General features: G+C 45.5%; 1 protein-coding gene across 1 annotated transcript in view; it reads right to left on the bottom strand.

Annotated features, from left to right (window-relative positions):
- The window catches only part of LOC132829533 (E3 ubiquitin-protein ligase DZIP3-like), a 118192-nt gene that overhangs the window by 38882 nt on the left and 58838 nt on the right, over nt 1–20472 (bottom strand). Inside the window, exons 16-20 of the mRNA XM_060846758.1 lie at nt 18912–18946; nt 17751–17806; nt 14887–15198; nt 10635–10940; nt 8764–9453 (exon numbers count right to left, since the gene is read on the bottom strand). Coding sequence (XP_060702741.1) covers nt 8764–9453; nt 10635–10940; nt 14887–15198; nt 17751–17806; nt 18912–18946 — 1399 coding nt within the window. The remainder of the gene's footprint in view (nt 1–8763; nt 9454–10634; nt 10941–14886; nt 15199–17750; nt 17807–18911; nt 18947–20472) is intronic.

Here is a 20472-nt window from a genome sequence, read left to right as displayed (position 1 = left end):
CCCACTTGCAAGTGTGAAATAAATGACACTACTGATTCAGATCTTCTCGGACTGAAATTATTGAAGTGAGTGAGTTTTGTTTCTCAATTACTCAGGTCAATCAGGTGTGACTTTCTTGTAAAAGGAGGTGGGAAATGGTGGATGATGAACATGAATTACCTCAGTGAGACAATGAGAAAGGCAGAAAAAGATACACAGGAATAAAAGAAACCATACCTGTAGAAAATCAAAAAACAAATCAGGATTAATGGTGTATTAGTTTGATTGTTAGTGAGCACAAATGAAGGACATTGTTTTATTAAGAACTTACGAAGGGAGACTGAGGCACGAGCACCCATTTTATTGATTCTTTGAAGGGCCTGTTTTTGAAGTTTTGTTTGCAGTTCATTTCAGTGTGTTGGGCTGGTGTGTATAATCAGTCCCTATAACCTAATTAAAACTCAGCTTTCCTTTTGAGGATTTTATTTGTTACATTCCATTTTGAAGAGGCTGTCAACTGTTTATTCTGCTGAACTTGCTTTGATCAAAATAATATAGAGGAAGGCTGACAATCTCAGGCCCTATTCTGGATCAGTGGTGCTGGAAGAGCACAGCAGTTCAGGCAGCATCCAAGGAGCAGCGAAATCGACATTTCGGGCAAAAGCCCTGCCTGAACTGCTGTGCTCTTCCAGCTCCACTAATCCAGAATCTGGTTTCCAGCATCTGCAGTCATTGTTTTTACCTCGATCTCAGTCCCTATTTCACTTTTTTGAAACGCTTGCTTTTGAAACTTTGTTCAGCTTCAAGCTACTGATCTTGAGAAGTGACTAAGTTGGAAGAACAATCTTTTTTTGAGGGGGGGATGGGGGGGTGTCTATGGCCTGGTCAAGCTGGTGATAAACAGGTCCTGACAGAGTAGTAAGACATGCTTGCCTGTATCTCCTCTGTGCTTATGTTAATACCCGGGTGTCTTTGGAGAGTGAGTGTGCACTGTCCATGGATACATTTCAGGCCATTCACCAACAATTTGCAGCGTAGGGGTTGGCACGTCTCATCAGCTGCCAAAACCTGATTTTAAATCAAGTTTGTCAGCTTTGCTATTTGCTTTTGTTACAGTGCTCCTTTAAAAGGACTCTGACTTCTTTAGTTAGTTTAAACTGGTTTTAAAAAACCAATTAATAGGAGAGAGATAAAGAGACAGAGACGCAGACAGAGAGGGGGGAGGGGTGGAGAGAGAGAGAGAGAGACGCACAGAGAGAGAGATGCAGAGAGAGACAGACAGACAGAGAGAGATACAGAGAGAGAGAGAGACACAGACAGAGAGAGACATAAAAGTGTAAAAGACAGACTGGACTAAAGATTGCAGTCGGTTTCTTGTGGTTAGCATCCCCATCTATCACATGTTCAATTCTCTAACAGGGTTCCCTGAAGCCAGTTTAACTTGGCACAATTTGGTTTAATTCACGTTTCATTGTTTTAATCTATTTATTAAAAGGTTGTATCCAGAGGTGTGTAATTCTGAGCAGGTTGATTAGAAAATATATAAAGTAAAAACAATGACTGCAGATGCTGGAAACCAGATTCTGGATCAGTGGGGCTGGAAGAGCACAGCAGTTCAGGCAGCATCCAAAGTGCAGCGAAATCAACGTTTCAGGCAAAAGCCCTTCGCTGCACTTTGGATGCTGCCTGAACTGCTGTGCTCTTCCAGCACCACTAACCTAGAAAATATATAACTCACCAGGAACCTGTTCATGAACTCTGTTGGTGTGGAGACACTGTTGCCCTGGTGCTGCCAGGCAGTTTGAGCTGAGAAACTCAGTTTTTCTGACTGCCTGCCAGAGGGGTATTGTAGGTATATTTACAGATTCACAATCAACCTATGTGGCCACAAAATAACACAGCTTCATTCATCCTGAGAGGGGAGTTGAACCTGGAACGTCTGAAGCAGAAGTGAGTATGGATACTACAGAGTGAGAGAGGGAGAGAGAGAGAGAGAGAGAGAGAGAGAGAGAGAGAAAGAAAGAAAGAAAGAGAGAGAGAAAAAGAGAGGGAAAGAGAGAGAAAGAAAAAGAGAGAGAAAAAAAGGGAGAGAAAAAGAGAGAGAAAGAAAAAGAGAAAGAGAGAGCGAGAAAGAAAGAGAAAGAGAGAGAGAGAGGAAGAGAACGAGAGAGAGAAAGAGAAAAAGAGAGAGAAAGAGTGCGAGAGAGAGAAAAAGAGTCATAGAGATGTACAGCACCGAAACAAAGCATTCAGTCCAACCCATCCTTACCGACCAGTTACCCCAACCCAATCCAGTCCCACCTGCCACTACCCGACCCATATCCCTCCAAACCCTTCCTATTCACATACCCATCCAAATGCCTCTTAAATGTTGCAATTGTACCAGCCTCCATCACTTCCTCTGGCAGCTCATTCCATACACGTACCACCCTCTGTGTGAAAACTTTGCCCGTTAGGTCTCTTTTATATCTTTCCCTTCTCACTCTAAACCTACGCCCTCTAGTTCTGGACTCCCTGACCCCAGGGGGAGAGGGAGAGAGGGGGAAGAGGGAAATCCAGAAACACAAAACTACTCCTCGAGTCTGAGTGATAGCCTGAGGAAGACTAACAAGGGGAAGCCTGGTGTGAATCAATGGAAGTCAGAACAATAAGACAGGAGCACAGTCTGATCTTATGTACAGGAAACAAACTAAAAAGTGAAAGTGAAGGAAAATATTTAAATGTACAATAACAAAACACCTCTTCAAAAGAGAGGAGAGACTTCTGTGTAGTTCACTGTGGAACAGCAATAGTTCTGATTGACCTCAGAAAGGGGCTTGGTCTGCAGAAATAAACAAGCACAAAGATGGCCTGTGCGCGCTGCCTATGATTAAAAAGAAAACACTGATATTTATACAAAACCTTTTCACAAGCACCAGAAGTCCCAATGTGCTCTCTCAGCCAATGAAATACTTTTGAAGTGTCACTACTGTTACAATACCAGGAAAATTCAGCAGTTAATGTGGGCACAGCATGCTCCCACACAAACAGCAACTTGATAATGACCAGGCAAGCTCTTTTTAATGAGGCTGACTGAAGGATAAATTTTGGCATGAACACCAGGGATAACTCCCCAACTCCTCTTTAATGTAGTGGCCTCATCCAAGGAGGCAGACAGGAGCCTTGGTTTAACGTGTCACCTGGAATATGGTACCTCTGGAAAAGGGCTGCCCCTCAGCATTGTGTTCAAACCTTTGAATAGAACACGAACCCAGAACCTAATGACTCAGAGAAGAGTGTCTTAGTAAATGTGCTGCGGCTGACCCTGAGGCTTCTAAATATTTTGAAAATCTGTGTATATAAAAAGGTCCAAACTTGACAAGTTTGAGACAGATTTGAACCCTTGGTCTATGGGAAAGACATATTGTGGGATCTATAGCTTCAGGATGCTCCCCTCTCCTTCTGGGGGCAATTCCATCCAGGAATTGTCTTGCCTCACACTGAGGCTGACATACTATCTTCCGAGGCCTCTCAGCAGAACACAATTCAGGAGGGGGAATCCCAGATTATTTATTACACTATATGGCCATTCGGCTACTAGTCCATATTAGTGCTTATGTTCCACTCCAGCTGCTTCCCATCTTCCTAACTTTATTGCCGTCACCCTCTAATCCCTTCTCCCTCATACACTTATCATGTACCTCAATGACATTTGCGTCAACCACTTCCAGTTGTGGTGATTTCTGCATTCTCACCACAGTTTGGGTAAAGGAGGTCCTTCTGAAGTCCCAATTGGATTTATTGCTGATTATCCTACGTCAGTGGTCTCAAGATTCACTCCTCTCCCCGACAGGAACCATTTGTTCTTCTGTTTCCTCATCACTCGTGCTAATGTATCCATTCTCTGCTCTTAAAGGGACCAAATGTTTACTGGAGCTACTAGGGATCCAACCTGCTAAGCTTCTGATGCAAAGATTAGTTTTCCTCCGGTGATCCGAAGGCTCACTCTCATCAAGGTATTAGACAAGAACTTTCGAAAGCTGATTGGAGGCAGATGTCCGCAGGTAAAGGGACGACTGGAAAATGGGAAGCCTTCAGAAATGAAATAACGAGAGTCCAGAGAAAGTACATTCCTGTCAGGGTGAAAGGGACGGCTGGTAGGTATAGGGAATGCTGGATGACGAAAGAAATTGAGAGTTTGGTTAATAAAAAGAAGGAAGCATATGTAAGGTATAGACAGGATAGATCGAGTGAATCCTTAGAAGAGTATAAAGGCAGTAGGAGTATACTTAAGAGGGAAATCAAGAGGGCAAAAAGGGGACATGAGATAGCTTTGGCAAATAGAATTAAGGAGAATCCAAAGGGTTTTTACAAATACATGAAGGACAAAAGGGTAACTAGGGAGAGAATAGGGCCCCTCAAAGATCAGCAAGGCAGCCTTTGTGTGGAGCTGCAGAAAATGGGGAAGATACTAAACACGTACTTTGCATCAGTATTTACTGTGGAAAAGGATATGGAAGATATCGACTGTAGGGAAATAGATGGTGACATCTTGCAAAATGTCCAAGTTACAGAGGAGAAAGTGCTGGATGTCTTGAAATGCACAAAGGTGGATAAATCCCCAGGACCTGATCAGGTGTAATTGAGAACTCTGTGGGAAGCTAGAGAAGTGATTGCTGGGCCTCTTGCTGAGATATTTGTATCATCGATAGTCACAGGTGAGGTGCCAGAAGACTGGAGCTAGGCTAACGTGGTGCCACTGTTTAAGAAGGGTGGTAAGGACAAGCCAGGGAACTATAGACCAGTGAGCCTGACATCAGTAGTGGGCAAGTTGTTGGAGGGAATCTTGAGGGACAGAATGTACATGTATTTGGAAAGGCAAAGACTGATTCAGGATAGTCAACATGGCTTTGTGCGTGGGAAATCATGTCTCACAAACTTGATTGAGTTTTTTGAGGAAATAACAAAGAAGATTGATAAGGGCAGAGCAGTAGATGTGATCTATATGGACTTCAATAAGGCACTTGACAAGGTTCCCCATGGGAGACTGATTAGCAAGTTTAAATCTCACAGAATACAGGGAGAACTAGCCATTTAGATACAGAACTGGCTCAAAGGTAGAAGACAGAGGGTGGTGGTGGAGGGTTGTTTTTCCGACTGGAGGCCTGTGACCAGTGGAGTGCCACAAGGATCGGTGCTGGGCCCTCTACTTTTTGTCATTTGCATAAATGATTTGGATGCGAGCGTACGAGGTACAATTACTAAGTTTGCAGATGACACCAACATTGGAGGTGCAGTGGACAGTGAAGAGGGTTACCACAGATTACAACAGGATCTTGGCCAGATGGGCCAATGGGCTGAGAATTGGCAGATGGAGTTTAATTCAGATAAATGCAAGGTGCTGCATTTTGGGAAAGCAAATCTTAGCAGGACTTATACACTTAATGGTAAGGTCCTCAGGAGTGTTGCTGAACAAAGAGACCTTGGAGTGTAGGTTCATAGCTCCTTGAAAGTGGAGTCGCAGGTAGATAGGATAGTGAAGAAGGCGTTTGGTATGCTTTCCTTTACTGATCAGAGTATTGAGTACAGGGGTTGGGAGGTCATGTTGCGGCTGTACAGGACATTGGTTAGGCCATTGTTGGAATATTGTGTGCAATTCTGGTCTCCTTCCAATCAGAAAGATGTTGTGAAACTTGAAAAGGTTCAGAAAAAGATTTACAAGGATGTTGCCAGGGTTGGAGGGTTTGAGCTATTGGGAGTGGCTGAACAGGCTGGGGCTGTTTTCCCTGGAGTGTGGGAGGTTGAGGGGTGAACTTATAGAGGTATACAAAATTATGAGGGCATGGATAGGATAAATAGACAAAGTCTTTTCCCTGGGGTGGGGAGTCCAGAACTAGAGGGCATAGGTTTAGGGTGAGATGGGAAAGGTACAAAAGAGACCTAAGGGGCAACTTTTTTCATGCAGAGAGTGGTACGTATATGGGATGAGCTGCCAGGGGAAGTGGTGAGGTTAGTGCAATTGCAACATTTAAAAGGCATCTGGATGGGTATATGAACAGGAAGGGTTGGGAGAGACATGGGCCGGGTGCTGGCAAGTGGGACTAGATTAGGTTAGGATATCTGGTCAGCATGAATGAGTTGGACCGAAGGGTCTGTTTACATGCTGTACATCTCTATGACTCCTTTAAGACAAAGTTTAAAACCGGCCTCGTCAACCAAACCTTTGATTGCTCATCCTAAAGTTTTTAAGTGGTCACCTGGCCCTTTGAACCTGCTGCATCATTCACTATGCTCCCAGTTGATCTGATCACTCCACATTTCTGCTTACTGCTGACAACGTCTCACTTCTTTGTTCAAGAAACTATCTATCCCTGCCTTAAAAATATTCAAAGACTCTACTCATACCATTTTTTTTGAGGAAAGTTTGAAAGTCACAAAACTCTCTAATGTAAAAATTATCCTCATCTTGGACTTAGGTAGTCAAGCTCTTATTTAGTAACAGCAATCCCTCCCTCGTTCAACTCTTAGTTGTAGAATTGTACGTGTCTCAGTGTCTAATTTTGTTTGATGAGCACCCTGGGATGTTTTACCTCACTAAAGCACTATATAAATAGAAGTTGCTGTTGTCATCAGGCCCAGCCCTTCAGAAATCAGCTCTCAGAATTACCCAGTGTCTTCTTTGTTTAAAACTGAGCCATTCTGCATTCACCTTCCAAAAATAAGGGCTATTAAGTTCCTAATGAGGGGATTGCATAACGTCAGAAACAGTACAAGGCAATCCAAGAGATCATGCAAAGAATTTCAGCTACATCACAACAACAGCTGGTTAATTCCATCAAATTAGAATTTTGTAAGTGGTCAAGTACATTTTTTCTTAAAAATCGAACAGAACCGGAATCTGAAACTCTTCCGCCAGAGCTCTCAGATTACAAACTGAAAATCGACAACAGCCAGGACAGCCTGAACAAGGGCAAAATAAAAAAAAAGGAAATTTCCTTTACTCACTAAAATGTAAGCTTGAATATAAAGAGATGCAGAAAGTGGACCTGAAGTTGCTCAGACCACTGAGTATAGGAGTTAGGACTTTATATTGTGGTTCTGGATCAGTGGTGCTGGAAGAGCACAGCAGTTCAGGCAGCATCCAACGAGCAGCGAATTCCTGATGAAGGGCTTTTGCCCGAAACGTCGATTTCGCTGCTCGTTGGATGCTGCCTGAACTGCTGTGCTCTTCCAGCACCACTGATCCAGAATCTGGTTTCCAGCATCTGCAGTCATTGTTTTTACATAGTTTATACTGTGGTTGGTGTGGCCACATTCGCAATACTGTGGATAGTTTTGTTATAGGAAGGATATTATTAAATTGAAGAGGGTGCAGAAAAGATTTACCAGGATGTTACCAGGACTGGAGGGTGTGAGTTATAAAGCGAGGCTAGATAGGCTGAGACCTATTTTAATTTAGAGTGTGTTGCTGAAAAAGCACAGCAGCTCAGGCAGCATCTGAGGAGCAGGAAAATCGACGTTTCGGGGACATTTCGGGCAAAAGCCTTTTCCTGCTTCTCGGATGTTGCCTGACCTCCTGTGCTTTTCTAGCACCACACTCTCGACTCTGATCTCCAGCACCTACAGTCCTCCCCTGAGACTTACTTCACTGGAGTTCAAAACCAAGGGATATATTTTTTAAGGTGAGAGGAGAAAGATTTCACACACAGTGTTGTTCGAATCATAGAACAGTATCCCTACTGTATGGAAACAGGCCATCTGGTCCAGCAAGTCCACATCGACCCTCTGAAGAGTAACCCACCTCACACCATTCCCCTACCCTAATACATTTGCTCTGTTTAATGCATCTAACCTACACATCCCTGAACACTATGGGCAATTTATCATGGCCAACGTATCTAACGTGAACATCTTTGGATTGGGAGGAAACCCACATAGAAGAGGGGAGAATGTGCAAACTTCACACAGTCGCCCGAGGCTGGAATCGAACCTGGGTCCTTGGCGCTGTGAAGCAGCAGTGCTAACCACTGAGCCACTGACATTTCTACCACCTCGTGCAGAATGCCACTTACCCTCTGCTACCCACACAACACTCCAAAAAGGACTATTTTCTCTCAAAAGCCTGGGCCCATTTCTCAAACTCTCCCACCTATCTCATGCTGTCCTGTGGTAAGTTTCCATACAGTGATGCAACACTTGCACTTTTATGTCCTCTCTCAGCCAAAGCTCCAAATATTTCTTCCAGGTTCAGAAGTGATTTGTTTTCATTCTTTCATTTTTTAGACTGACATTTCTGAGCATTTAAAGGTTTTTCTGCTATTTAAAAAATGGGGCATACAAAATAAATAACACACATCAAAATTCCATTCATTTTATCTATTAATAAGATTTTGCTTGTTGAATGAACTGATAGAGGAAGTGGTAGATGCAGGTGATTACGACGTTTAAGATACATTTCATGGACAAGTACATGAATTGGAGGGGCATGGAGGGATATGAGCCAAACGGGACTAGTTTAGTTTGAGAAACCTGGTCAGAATCTGTTTCCTTGCTGTATAGCTCTGTGACTATTATCAGATCAGATCAGCCATGATCCCACTGAATGGTGCAGGGGACTCAATGGGCTGAACGGCTCCTATGTCTTATGCAGGATTCACAATTTTGTAGCCAATGGGAACCTTCCTCTTGCCTCCGAACCTTGCTTGGTGCTGCACTGTCAGAAACATCGATACAAGCACAAACTCCTTGCTCCGCACCCCCTAGACAAACCCAGGAGCATAGAAAGCCAAAGGAGCTGGTCCTTACGTAAGTGGTTCCTCATAGCAGCCATGTACTGGCCAATCATGTCGGAGCACTGCCTGCCCATGAGTTCCGCAATCTGCTCGTGGTCCCTCCACAGTAAGTAGCCGGGGGTGAACATAATGTCCTCGATCTCCTCGCGGTCTTTGCCAAGCCGGCACAAGGACTGTTTGGCCTCGCTCCACATGGAGAGAAACTCCGCCTCTGGCACCCCCATGTAGCCGTCCCGGGTGACCAGGCGTCTCCGCAGGTACAGCAGGCGCAGGAGGCAGCCGGACTTCGAGGTGTCGTCGGACGTGGGCTCCACTTTCCAGCCTTTCCGCGGCTGTGGGAAAGACTTGATGTGCATCATTAGAAAGACGATTAGCGTGACGTCGTACTTCTGAAACTCCAGTGGAGACGACTTCTGCGGGTACAGCAAACTCCAGTCAGAGTGGGACAGGAAGGTGGTCTGGAATTCCCGGAAGTGGCGGTGCAGTTCTGGCTTCTTCAATTTCTTCATTTCCGCCTGCAGGTCAGTAACAGGCAACCGCTCAGCAAAAACCTTCTGGGCTATCCGCGTCCCCTCTAGGATCACCAGGTACATCAGGCGGAAGAAATTACAGTACGAGTTCCGCTCGTCAGCTGGCAAATCCTCGCGCCTTCGGTGCCTTTTAATTGGCATGTACCTTTTAAAACGAGGTATGTAGCCGTCACCTACAGCGAGTAGGAGAGAAGGACAACTGTGTTACTAACCTGGCACACAAATGCAGCTGAACTGTAGCTAAGGTTGCATATTGAAAGAGGCCACTCATTCCATCATACGCATGCTGGCTCTTTGAAAGTGTTATCGAAAGAACTGGAGTACAGGAACAGGGATGTCTTGCTGTGACTGTACAGGCCTAGAGTATTGTTTTGGTCTCCTTATTGGAGGAATTGTGTCCTGGCCATTGAGGGAGTGTAAGGATAACTGATCCTTGGGATGGCAGGGGGAGGCAATGGCCTAGTGGTATTATCACTGGACTGTTAATCCAGAGACCCAGGTAATGTTCTGTGGGTTCAAATCTTGCCATGGCAGATAGTGAAACTTGAAATCAAATTTTTTAAAATCTGGAATTAAGAGGCGACTGATGACCATGACCCCCATCTGGGTTCACTAATGCCCTTTAGGGAAAGAAACTGCCATCTTTACCTGGTCTGGCCTACATGTGACTTCAGACTCACAGTGGTGTGTTTTGACTCTTAGCCAACCGCTGGGCAGATAGCGATGGGCAGTAAATGCTGGACTAGCCAGCGCGTGAATGAATAAAAACAAAAAAAAAGACAGGATTGACATATGAAGACATTCTGGGTGAGCTCGGACTATACTCACTCAAGTTTAAAAGAATGAGCAGTCTAACGGGATGAGGGAGCGGAGATGCTGGAAGGATGTTTTCGCCAATTGGCGAGTCCTGAATCAGGGGTCACAGTTTAAGAACAAGAACTCTGTGTTTCTCAGACAGAGGTGAGAAGGTACTTCTTCACCCAGATAGTGGTCAGCCTGTGGAATTATCTGCCACAGGAAACTGTTGAGGCCAGAGCATGAAAAGACTTTCAAGAAAGATGTAGCTATACGGGTCATTCTGCTAGGACGTGTGTTTCATTAACAGAAATTTGTTTAGAGGGAGATGGGCCAAATGCTAGCAAATGGGACTAGATTAATTTGGGATATCTGGTCGGCTTGGCGGGTTGGACCGCAGGGTCTGTTTCCATGTTGTACATCTCTATGGCTACGAGAAGGAAATATTTACAGTGTGAAGAGGGAATGGCACTCGGGAGTCAGTCTTGCAGAGGGCCAGTTCTGAATGATCTCTTTCAACGCTCTAAGCTCACTGTCAGATTCTCACTCTGCTACTTACGCAGCTTTTCAAACTCCTGCTGGAACTCATCCAAATATTTTTTGAGTGTTGGGAAAGACCCTCGCTCTTCTTCTAACAGGAAGACAAACTCGGCTTTCTCCGCTGCTGACTTCATGTAGACTATGACTTCCAACAGCCGCTGGCCCCTGTGCATGGGTGCAGTCTTCATTAACAGATCATTCTCCACATCAGTCAGAATATTTCGAGTCTGCAGACTGTAAATAAGATCTCTTAAAGGGAGGCCACTCAATGGTTCTGCCAAGACTTCCAAGTACAGGTACAGGAAACTGTCAGCACAGCTGTTCCCTTTAAATGAAAACAAAGTCAATAGCAATTAGCATTTAGAATGAACAGTTATTGTGTTAAACCCTGGAACTCTGCCTAATTTGATAACAATAAAACCAAGTTAACATTTCTCCTGGTGTCATTCTAAGGCCTGACTTATAGTTCTGTAACTTTTAGATTCATAGAATCCTACAGTACAAAAGAGGCCCTTTGGCCCATTGAGTCCGTACTGCTTACACTGCTACCCACACGAGTCCCACTTTCTAACATTAGTCTTAAATGGTGTGGCACCTCAAGTGCTCATCCAAGTATTTTTTTAAATATCATGAGATTTTGTTCTTCCATCCTCTCCTGAAAGTGTTGATTCTCACTCAGACACAGCTCCACCCCTGTAACGCTCACTCGGAACAGGCCAGGATGTTCTCATTGTGAGAGAGTCAGAGTTGGAGAGTTTAACTTGGAGGCAAAGCTGGGAGTTCTACAGGCTCTCCCACCCGAAGAAGCAGCTCCTGAGGCTTTTGGCTGTTTTCATCCTGTGCACATCAGGGTGAGGAATGAAATACCTTTTATCTCTGACATGTAACTTCAGAATTAAAGCACTTCTGGACACAGGGCTAAGAACGCTATTGGGATACTGGGGGAAGAGATGCACAATTCTGATTTTGCCAACTGGAATCAAAATGAGAATTTCTTTTTAAAACCCCCTTCTTAGAATGTACGGGTCAGTGACTACACCAGCACTTGTGGCTTTTTTTATTCAATCATAGGATGAGGATGTTACTGCCAGGCCAACCTTTATTGTCCATTCCTAATTGCCCAGAAGGTTTTTAAGAGTCAACTGTATTGCTTTGGGACTGGAGTCACATGTAGACCAGACTAGGTAAGAATGGCAGTTTCCTTCCCTGCCACTCTAAGGTTCACCACACGAGTGAACCAGATGGGTCTATCCAACAATCGACAATGGAATCACGGTCATCATTAGACTCTTAATTCCAGACTCCTTTTTTTGTTGATTTCAAATTCCACTTTCTGCCATGGTGGGATTCGAACCTGGGTCCCCAAGATAAGACCAGAGTCTCTGGATTAGCAGTGAAGCGATAATACCACTAGGCCAATGCCTCCCTCTATTGTTGCCCATCACTCACTGCCCTTGAATGAGTGGCTTGCTTGGCCATTTCAAAAGGCAATTAAGAGATGCCTGGAGCTGAGGGTTTAGAGTTGTATGTAGGCCAGCCAGTGTAAGGACAACAGATTTCCTCACGAAAGGATATTACTGACCGGATGGTTTTTTACAATGATCAATGATAATTTCATGGTCATCTTTACTTATACTCTTATTTCTTTTAATATTTAATTCCAGATTCATGACAGTAAAGGCTCAAAAGTAACATCCCCACACTCCAACTGTTAGTCAGTGAACTCATCCATCCCTGTGCCTACATCAACTGAGAACAGTCATCACCCAATTGGAGGAACTTTGATACTCTGCCAAACAGAGTTTCATCTTTCCCAGATTTTGATTTTGTTTTTAAAAATCAGGTGAAAGTAAAGAAAACGTCAACATTGTATTTTTCTCTCCAACCACGGTTTCTCTCGTAGGGTCCTGGAGATTGACCTCCCATCCCTGGACACTCCACGCTAATCCTGGATGGTTGCTGACTGGAAGGGGCACGGAGCGAGCGAGAGAGAGATGGGCTTGGAGTGTGGGCCTTTTACCCTCCAACATAACTGGCGCTTACCCCTAAAGCAACTGAGCAGTGGAGGCTGAGCAAATGATCCTCAACGCGAAGGCCAATTGGCCTGGGAAGGCACTGGACGACAAAAAAAGAACGCAAGAACGGGGAGGGGAAAGGAAGGATTTCCTGTCGAGTCCCAATGGAACAGCCTTGCTCCTTCCAAACCCCCAGGGGAGTTTGTAAAACTTACAATCTCTTGTCTTACTCGTCAGATTACAGTCACTTCAGGGCTGAAATGTGTCACTGTGTTTATATACCCTTCAGCTGACTGCCCCATGCCCACCTCCCTTAAAATCAGAGAGCAACAGTGATGGTTGGCAGGAGTGCGAGGACTTGTATTCTGTCCCTATTATAAACCTCCTCTGCTCCCCAGTTCTGTCAGCCAAAGGTGCCCGAGAGACCCTTGCATTTATATAGCACCTTTCATGACACTAGCTGTCCCAAAGTGCTTTACAGCAGAAGAATTACAGCAAACGTGGGTGGAACCGGCATTCTAGATAATACTGCAAAAATTATATGCCTCAAACATGGTGAGTATTTATCCTGTAATAAAACAGAACAGTGACACGTATACCCCTTGCATTCCATTTCTACTACTTATTGTGTGTTTTCACATTGATTTTAGGAGGTGTGTGTTGATATTTTTACATTGATTTTTTGAGAGATGTTGATGTCTCAAAGTTTTGTTTGATCAGAGCTCATAGGGTTATAACTACCTCCTGGTCGTCCAGAATATTTGACCTACTGGCTTGGTCCCACTGGTGATGGTTAATAAAAGTTTTGCTGTACGTATTGAAGTCTAGTCTCTGTTGTCATGTGGAAACATGGAAACCAATTCACATTCAGCAGGCTCCCACAAGGAGGACCAGGAGGCTGACCAGGTAAGCTGGTTTTGTGATGTCGACTGAGGGATGGACTTTGGCCAGAATGTAACGGTGAATTCCCTTCAAAAACAAACTTCCATTTTACATCCATCACAGCAAGGCAGGCTAAACGTTGATTTAAGATCTCATCCGAAAGGTGGCTCCTCAGACAGGGCAACATGCCCTCAGCTCTGCACTGGAGTGCCCGCCTAGATTTTTGTGCAGGCAAAATTGGGGCTAGGCTCTCTCTCATCCGTCCTGGCAACACAGCAGAGCCCACTGGTACTGGGTCATAAAATCATAGAGATGTACAGCATGGAAACAGACCCTTCGGTCCAACCTGTCCATGCCGACCAGATATCCCAACGCAAATCTAGTCCCACCTGCCAGCACGCGGCCCATATCCCTCCAAACCCTTCCTATTCATATACCCATCCAAATGCCTCTTAAATGTTGCAATTGAACCAGCCTCCACCACATCCTCTGGCAGCTCATTCCATACACGTACCACATATTTATTCTATCCTTGACCCTCATGATTTTAAAACCTCTATAAGGTCACCCCTTGGCCTCCGACGCTTCAGGGAAAACAGCCCCAGCCTATTCAACCTCTCCCTCTCCAACCCTGGTAACATCCTTGTAAATCTTTTCTGAACCTTTTCAAGTTTCACAACATCTTTCTGATGGGAAGGAGACCAGAATTGCATGCAATGTTCCAACAGTGGCCTAACCAATGTCCTGTACAGCTGCAACATGACCTCCCCACCCCTGTACTAAATACTCTGACCAATAAAGGAAAGCATACCAAACGCCTTCTTCACTATCCTATCTACCTGCGACTCCACTTTCAAGGAGCTATGAACCTGCACTCTTTGTTCAGCAACACTCCTGAGGACCTTACCATTAAGTGTATAAGTCCTGCGAAGATTTGCTTTCCCAAAATGCAGCACCTCGCATTTATCTGAATTAAACTCCATCTGCCACTTCTCAGCCCATTGGCCCATCTGGTCCAGATCCTGTTGTAATCTGAGGTAACCTTCTGCGCAGTCTACTACACCTCCAATTTTGATGTCATCAGCAAAATAACTAACTGTACCTCTTATGCTCGCATCCAAAAGGTCAGGCTTGGCATTTTACATTTTGCATATTGGCCAGTTAAATCTGCCCCTGTGAGTTACCTAGCACAGGCTGAGAGACAAATCCATTATTTACCAGCATTGGACTAACATGGTATACCACACTGATGCTGTTAGGGTACTCTTTTGCCAAAATACTTTGATACATTTCCCAAATTTGGTACGCTGCATCCTAATCCGTTTTGTGTGACAAAGTTAATTATTTCATAAAGAGACAGAACTACCCACATACCCATTTCTTCCAGATTTTGGACCCATTTGGACAGCTCTGGTTTGAGACCATCGATTGCGACCAGTACAGAGGTGAACTTGCGTATCTCCAGGTTTGAGTTCTTCTGTAAGACGACCCGAAGGAGGGTGTCAAGCTTTGAGGGGGCGTTGCTCTGTTTCTCCACCTCTTCCTGGTCAGTCTCAGAGAGAAACTTCTTTAATTTCAAGCGGTACAGCAAAAACGAGACGTCCTCAATGCCCTGGGTGATCAGCTCCAGCTCCGAGAACACCGCCCTCCACAGGCGACACTTGGAAGGGTCAAATACAATCTTATCTGGAGAAGGTCAAAGAGGAGATTGAAACAAGGCTGATGCTGCAAACACATAACCAGAGGAATCATTGAATTCCCCAGTGCAGAAAGAGACCATTCTGCCCAGTAAGTCTGCATTGACCCTCCGAAGAGTATCCCATCCACCCTATCCCCGTAACCCCACATGGGGTCCATACCATGGCTAACCCACCACAATCTCCAACTTCCTGGATATTATGAGGCAATTTTTAGCATAGCAATCCAGCTAGTCTGCACATCTTAAGAAAGTGGGAGGAAACCAGCACACAGGTAATGGAGGTAACGCACACAGACTCGGGGAGAACGTGCAAACTCCACACAAATAGTCACCCATGGGTGGAATCGATCCAGTGTCCCTGGCACTGTGAGGCAGCAGTACTAATCACTGAGTCACTGGGTCGCCCTAATCCTGCGACTCTGTATCTGAAAGAATGATTCAGATTGCGTAGCCTCCTGACAAACTGTCATGTTTTAAAAAGGGCAATCATATGTTTAAAACCAATTTTTAAGTTCAACATTATTAGGGTTGAATAAAGTCGGCAGGGAGAAATGACTTACTTCAACAGCAGTGTTCGCAAGTCAAGAACATAGATTTATGATAGTGACTCCAAGGGGTGGTGAGAATTTTGGGTTTTTTTTGCAATTAGTAATGAATGCACTGTGTGAAAGGGTGGGTGAAACATGCACTCAGAAAGAGAAACAAAAATTGCAGGATTATAGGGAGCAGCAGAGAAATGGAACTGATTGAATGGTTCTTTCAAAGACCAAATACAGTCACTATGGGCTGAATTGTCACCAATTGGCAGCACAGTGGCTCAGTGGTTCGCACTGCTGTCTCATAGTGCCAGGGACCTGGCTTCAATTCTACCTTCAGGTGTCTGTCTGTGTAGAATTCATACATTCTCCCGTGTCTGAGTGGGTTTCCTCCGGGTGCTCTGGTTTCCTCCCAGTCCAAAGATGTGAAGGTTAGGTGGACTGGCCATGTTAAATTGCCCATAGTGTCCAGGGATGTGCAAGACTAGATAGGTTAGCCATGGGAAATCCAGGGTTACAGGGATTGTATGGGATACTGTCCAGGGGGTAAATATGGTCCCAATGAGCCGATTGGCCGGTTTCCATATTGTGGGGATTCTATGATTCTTCTGTTGATCCTCTGAAGTAGCCCAAGGTCCATTGGCTCTGGTTCACGGTGCAGAAAGCAGATTTGAACTATTCAGTGTGTTTTATCGGCTCACACCAAGGGATTAGCAACTATTTGTATTGCTTTGGTGCAAGGTAAACAATTTAAACTATAATTGAAAAATGTGGTGCTGGAAAAATACAGCAGGCCAGGCAGCATCCGAGGAGCAGGAGAATCGACGTTTCGGGCACAAGCCCTTCTTCAGGAATGAGGCTGGTGTGCCAAGCAGGCCGAGATAAAAGGTAGGGGGGAAGGAATTTGGGGGAGGGACGCTGGGAATATGATAGGTGGAAGGAGGTGAGGTTGAGGGTGATAGGCCGGAGAGGGGGTGGGGGCGGAGAGGTCGGGAAGAAGATTGCAGGTCAAGAGGGCAGTGCTGAATCCGAGGGTTGGGCTGAGATAAGGTGAGGGGAGGGGAAATGAGGAAGCTGGAGAAATCTGCATTCATCCCATGTGGTTGGAAGGCTCCTAGGCGGAAGATGCAGTTGGAGGGTGCACCCAATGTGGTCTCCTCTACATTGGGGAGACAGTCTACCTACTTGCAGAACGTTTCAGGGAACACCTCTGGGACACCCGTACCAACCAACCCAACCGCCCCATGGTTGAACACTTTAACTCCCCTTCCCACTCCGCCGTGACTTGGCCTCCTCCATCATCTGACCCTGGCCACACGACACCTGGAGGAAGAGCGCCTCATCTTCCGCCTAGGAACCCTCCAACCACACAGGATGAATATAGATTTCTCCAGCTTCCTCATTTCCCCTCCCCCCCCACCTTACCTCAGTCCCAACCCTCGGATTCAGCACCACCCTCTTGACCTGCAATCTTCTCCCGACCTCTCCGGCCTATCACGCTCATCCTCACCTCCTTCCACCTATCGTATTTCCAGCATCCCTCCCCACTACCTTCTTTCTCAGCCCACTTGGCACACCAGCCTCATTCCTGAAGAAGGGCTTATGCCCAAAACGTCGATTCTCCTGATCCTCGGATGCTGCCTGGCCTGCTGTGTTTTTCCAGCACCACATTTTTCAACTCTGGTACTCCAGCATCTGCAGTCCTCACTTTCTCCCAATTTAAACTATAATGAAGATATCAAGTCCTCCGAACAAAGGGAAGTGTGACAAGAAAATCAAATCATTCCCAATTTTAACTTTTATAAGGATTTGCAGAAAGTAAGTAATGGAGTAGATGTACAGAAAGAATATTCCAAAAGGGGAATCCGAGCTTAATTTAATCGCTATGGAAAGCATGTAGAAGAGAAGGAGCATTGATTTTCAGTTTGCTAGTTAGAAATTGTAGTTGAATACAAGGGTAAGAAATAAACTGAGAGGTGAATGGAAACCTTTAATTCATTTACCTGCAGGTTTAGCTTCTGTGGGAGACATCCTCTTCGATCCATCTTTCTCTACATGTCTAAAGTAGAGAGATATGTGAAGCTCTGGCAACTAATTGGAACAAAACGCCTTCATTTTATTCTTCGTGACTTTGTTCTCCTTCACGTGATTTTTCGGCACCAATTCCCTCAGTGAGAATTGTCATGGCACAGGATAAGGCTATTTGGCACCCCGCCCCCCCTCTACACTCTGCACACACGTCTAACCATACCTGGTGTGTCCCCCTCCCCCCCCAAAACCCTGCACACACATCTAACCGTGCCCGGCTGAACACCTCGATTGAACCCGCCTCCTGTTTTCAATTGCCACTTCAGTCAAATACTCAGACTTCACGTGCCACCAGCACTGTACCCAGTCAGGCTTGTGCGAAGCGATCGTGGTGGTTTTGTGGCGCAATAGGTAGTGTCCCTGAGCCCAGTGCTCTGGGTTCAAGTCCCACTCCTGGCCATTCAAAGGTGCGATTGAAATGCAAACAAACTGGTCAAGTACTGATCTGCAACTCCCTTTTGCCACACACCGCTGGGCAGGAAGAGTGGGAGAGATTCCTAGTCAGCCAGGGTATGGAGTGCAAGTCAGAGCCACTACCATCCATCAGTTCCCAACTACAACTGAGACTCTGAGTGAACTGTGATGCACCAGCAGTTTACACACAGCAGCTTCCTGCCTGACCTTAAGCCCAGGATCACAGAGGCTGACAGAGTTACCTACCCCTTGGAGCTTCCCAAAGGTCAAGGCATATCAGGAATTCAAAGTTTGGGAGAAGATTTGTAGCTCGGGTGCTCATTGTTGTGGTTTTGTTCGCCGAGCAACACAAACTCCCAGCTTGGCGAACAGAACCACAACAACATATTAGAAATGCAGTGCCCAAGGCTCCTCAGAGGATTCTCTGAACCACTGGCAGAAATTGCTTCACTTCACTTGCCCTCCCCATCACCTACCCCCTACCATCCCAATGATGAGGTAACACAACTCAGTCACAGAGGCTGGGAACTGGCTGTCTGCTGGGGCAAGGGTGGGGGGGGCGGAGTGAGGAAGGGGAGATGAGGGCAGTGGGGAGGTGAGATGGGAGCATGGAACAGGTGAACAATAATTTACTTGTACATTTGGCAGGTTTCACTACTTACGGGTGCCCATTAGGATCTGGAGGAAGTTCTTCGCCCTAAAAAGAACATCAAAGTGCACAGCTAATGATTTGACACAAAGATCGTACAGCAAGAGGCCAGAGAATAATGGTTGAGGTGAAGGGAGGGAATTTGTTCAGCTACAAAAATCCTGAAATCTCCCCGCTCCTGCAGATTATTAAAATTATTCTAAGGCTGTTTCCTCTATCCATTCTCCAAAATCCATAAAAAGAATTGTCTCGTTTGAATTTGTGGCATTTTTCTAGCAATTTAACTCAAAGTGATATTCTGAATTTGTCTGATAAAAACAAATGCCTGTGTATGGTGACCTCTCACACGCCGCAAGCTGAATTCGACAATGAGCTTTGTGAACCTGATGTCAGGCTGACATACATACTGGCAGCAGGAACAGCTAATTGACCCTCCCCACCCCCATTCCTCAAAGGAATGTTAATCTGTTCCCTACGGGGCTTGCTGTACAATGATTAGATTAGATTAGTGGAAACAGTGTGGAAACAGGCCCTTCAGCCCAACAAGTCCACACCGACCTGCCAAAGCGCAACCCACCCATACCCCTACATTTACTCTTTGCCTAACACTATGGGCAATTTAGCATGGCCAATTCACCTGGCCCGCACATCTTTGGACTGTGGGAGGAAACCAGAGCACCCGGAGGAAACCCACGCAGACATGGAGAGAACATGCAAACTCCACACAGTCAGTCACCTGAGTCGGGAATTGAACCTGGGTCTCTGGCGCTGTTAGGCAGCCGTGCTAACCACTGTGCCACCGTGCTGCCCATGAAGAGCAGTGGGATCCCAGCAGGAGGGCTCCATGGTACTGGTGCATTTTGGAGACCTCAGGGCAGAATGAGGGAAGTGCAGTCTGGAGAGAATGTACTTGGACTCAATCAATTTAACACTAGGATGAGCAGACACTCTCACTCTTAGAGAGTCATTTGTCTATTCCCCAGTATCATAGAGTCATACAGCAAGGAAACAGACCCTTCGGTCCAATTAATCTTTGCCAACCATGTTTCCAAACTAAACCAGTCCCTCGTCCATATCCCTCTAAATCTTTCCTATTCATTACTTATCTAAATGTCTTTTAAATCTTTGAAATGTTGTAATTGTAACTGTACCCACATTACACGACTGCCTATGTAAAAAGTTGCCCCTCATTTTTAAATCTTTGTCCTCTCACCTTAAAAATATGCTCCCCCACCCTAAGGAAAAGACCCTTGCTATTCACCTGATCTATGCTCATGGAGGTAGCAAGGACTGCAGATGCTGCGAAGTCAGAGTCGATAAAATGTGGAGCTGGGAAAAGCACAGCAGGTCAAGGAGCATCAGAGGAGCAGGAGAATTGACCCCATGAAGGGTCCTGCTTCTGATGAAGGGTCATTAACTCTCCCTCCATTAGCAGATGCTGTTGGACCTGCTGAGCACATCCATCCTTTTAGATTCTCACTTCAGCTTTCTAGCATCTACAGCATTTTGCTCTGGCCTCAGCTGATTACACCTGACTACACCTCCCCAGTTTTGCAATGACGATGGAAAAGGTA

This window comes from Hemiscyllium ocellatum, chromosome 29, assembly GCF_020745735.1.
Source record: "Hemiscyllium ocellatum isolate sHemOce1 chromosome 29, sHemOce1.pat.X.cur, whole genome shotgun sequence".
NCBI classification, from domain to species: domain Eukaryota; kingdom Metazoa; phylum Chordata; class Chondrichthyes; order Orectolobiformes; family Hemiscylliidae; genus Hemiscyllium; species Hemiscyllium ocellatum.
The sequence above is the reverse complement of the archived record's forward strand: the minus strand, read 5'-3'. Positions and strand labels throughout refer to the sequence as shown.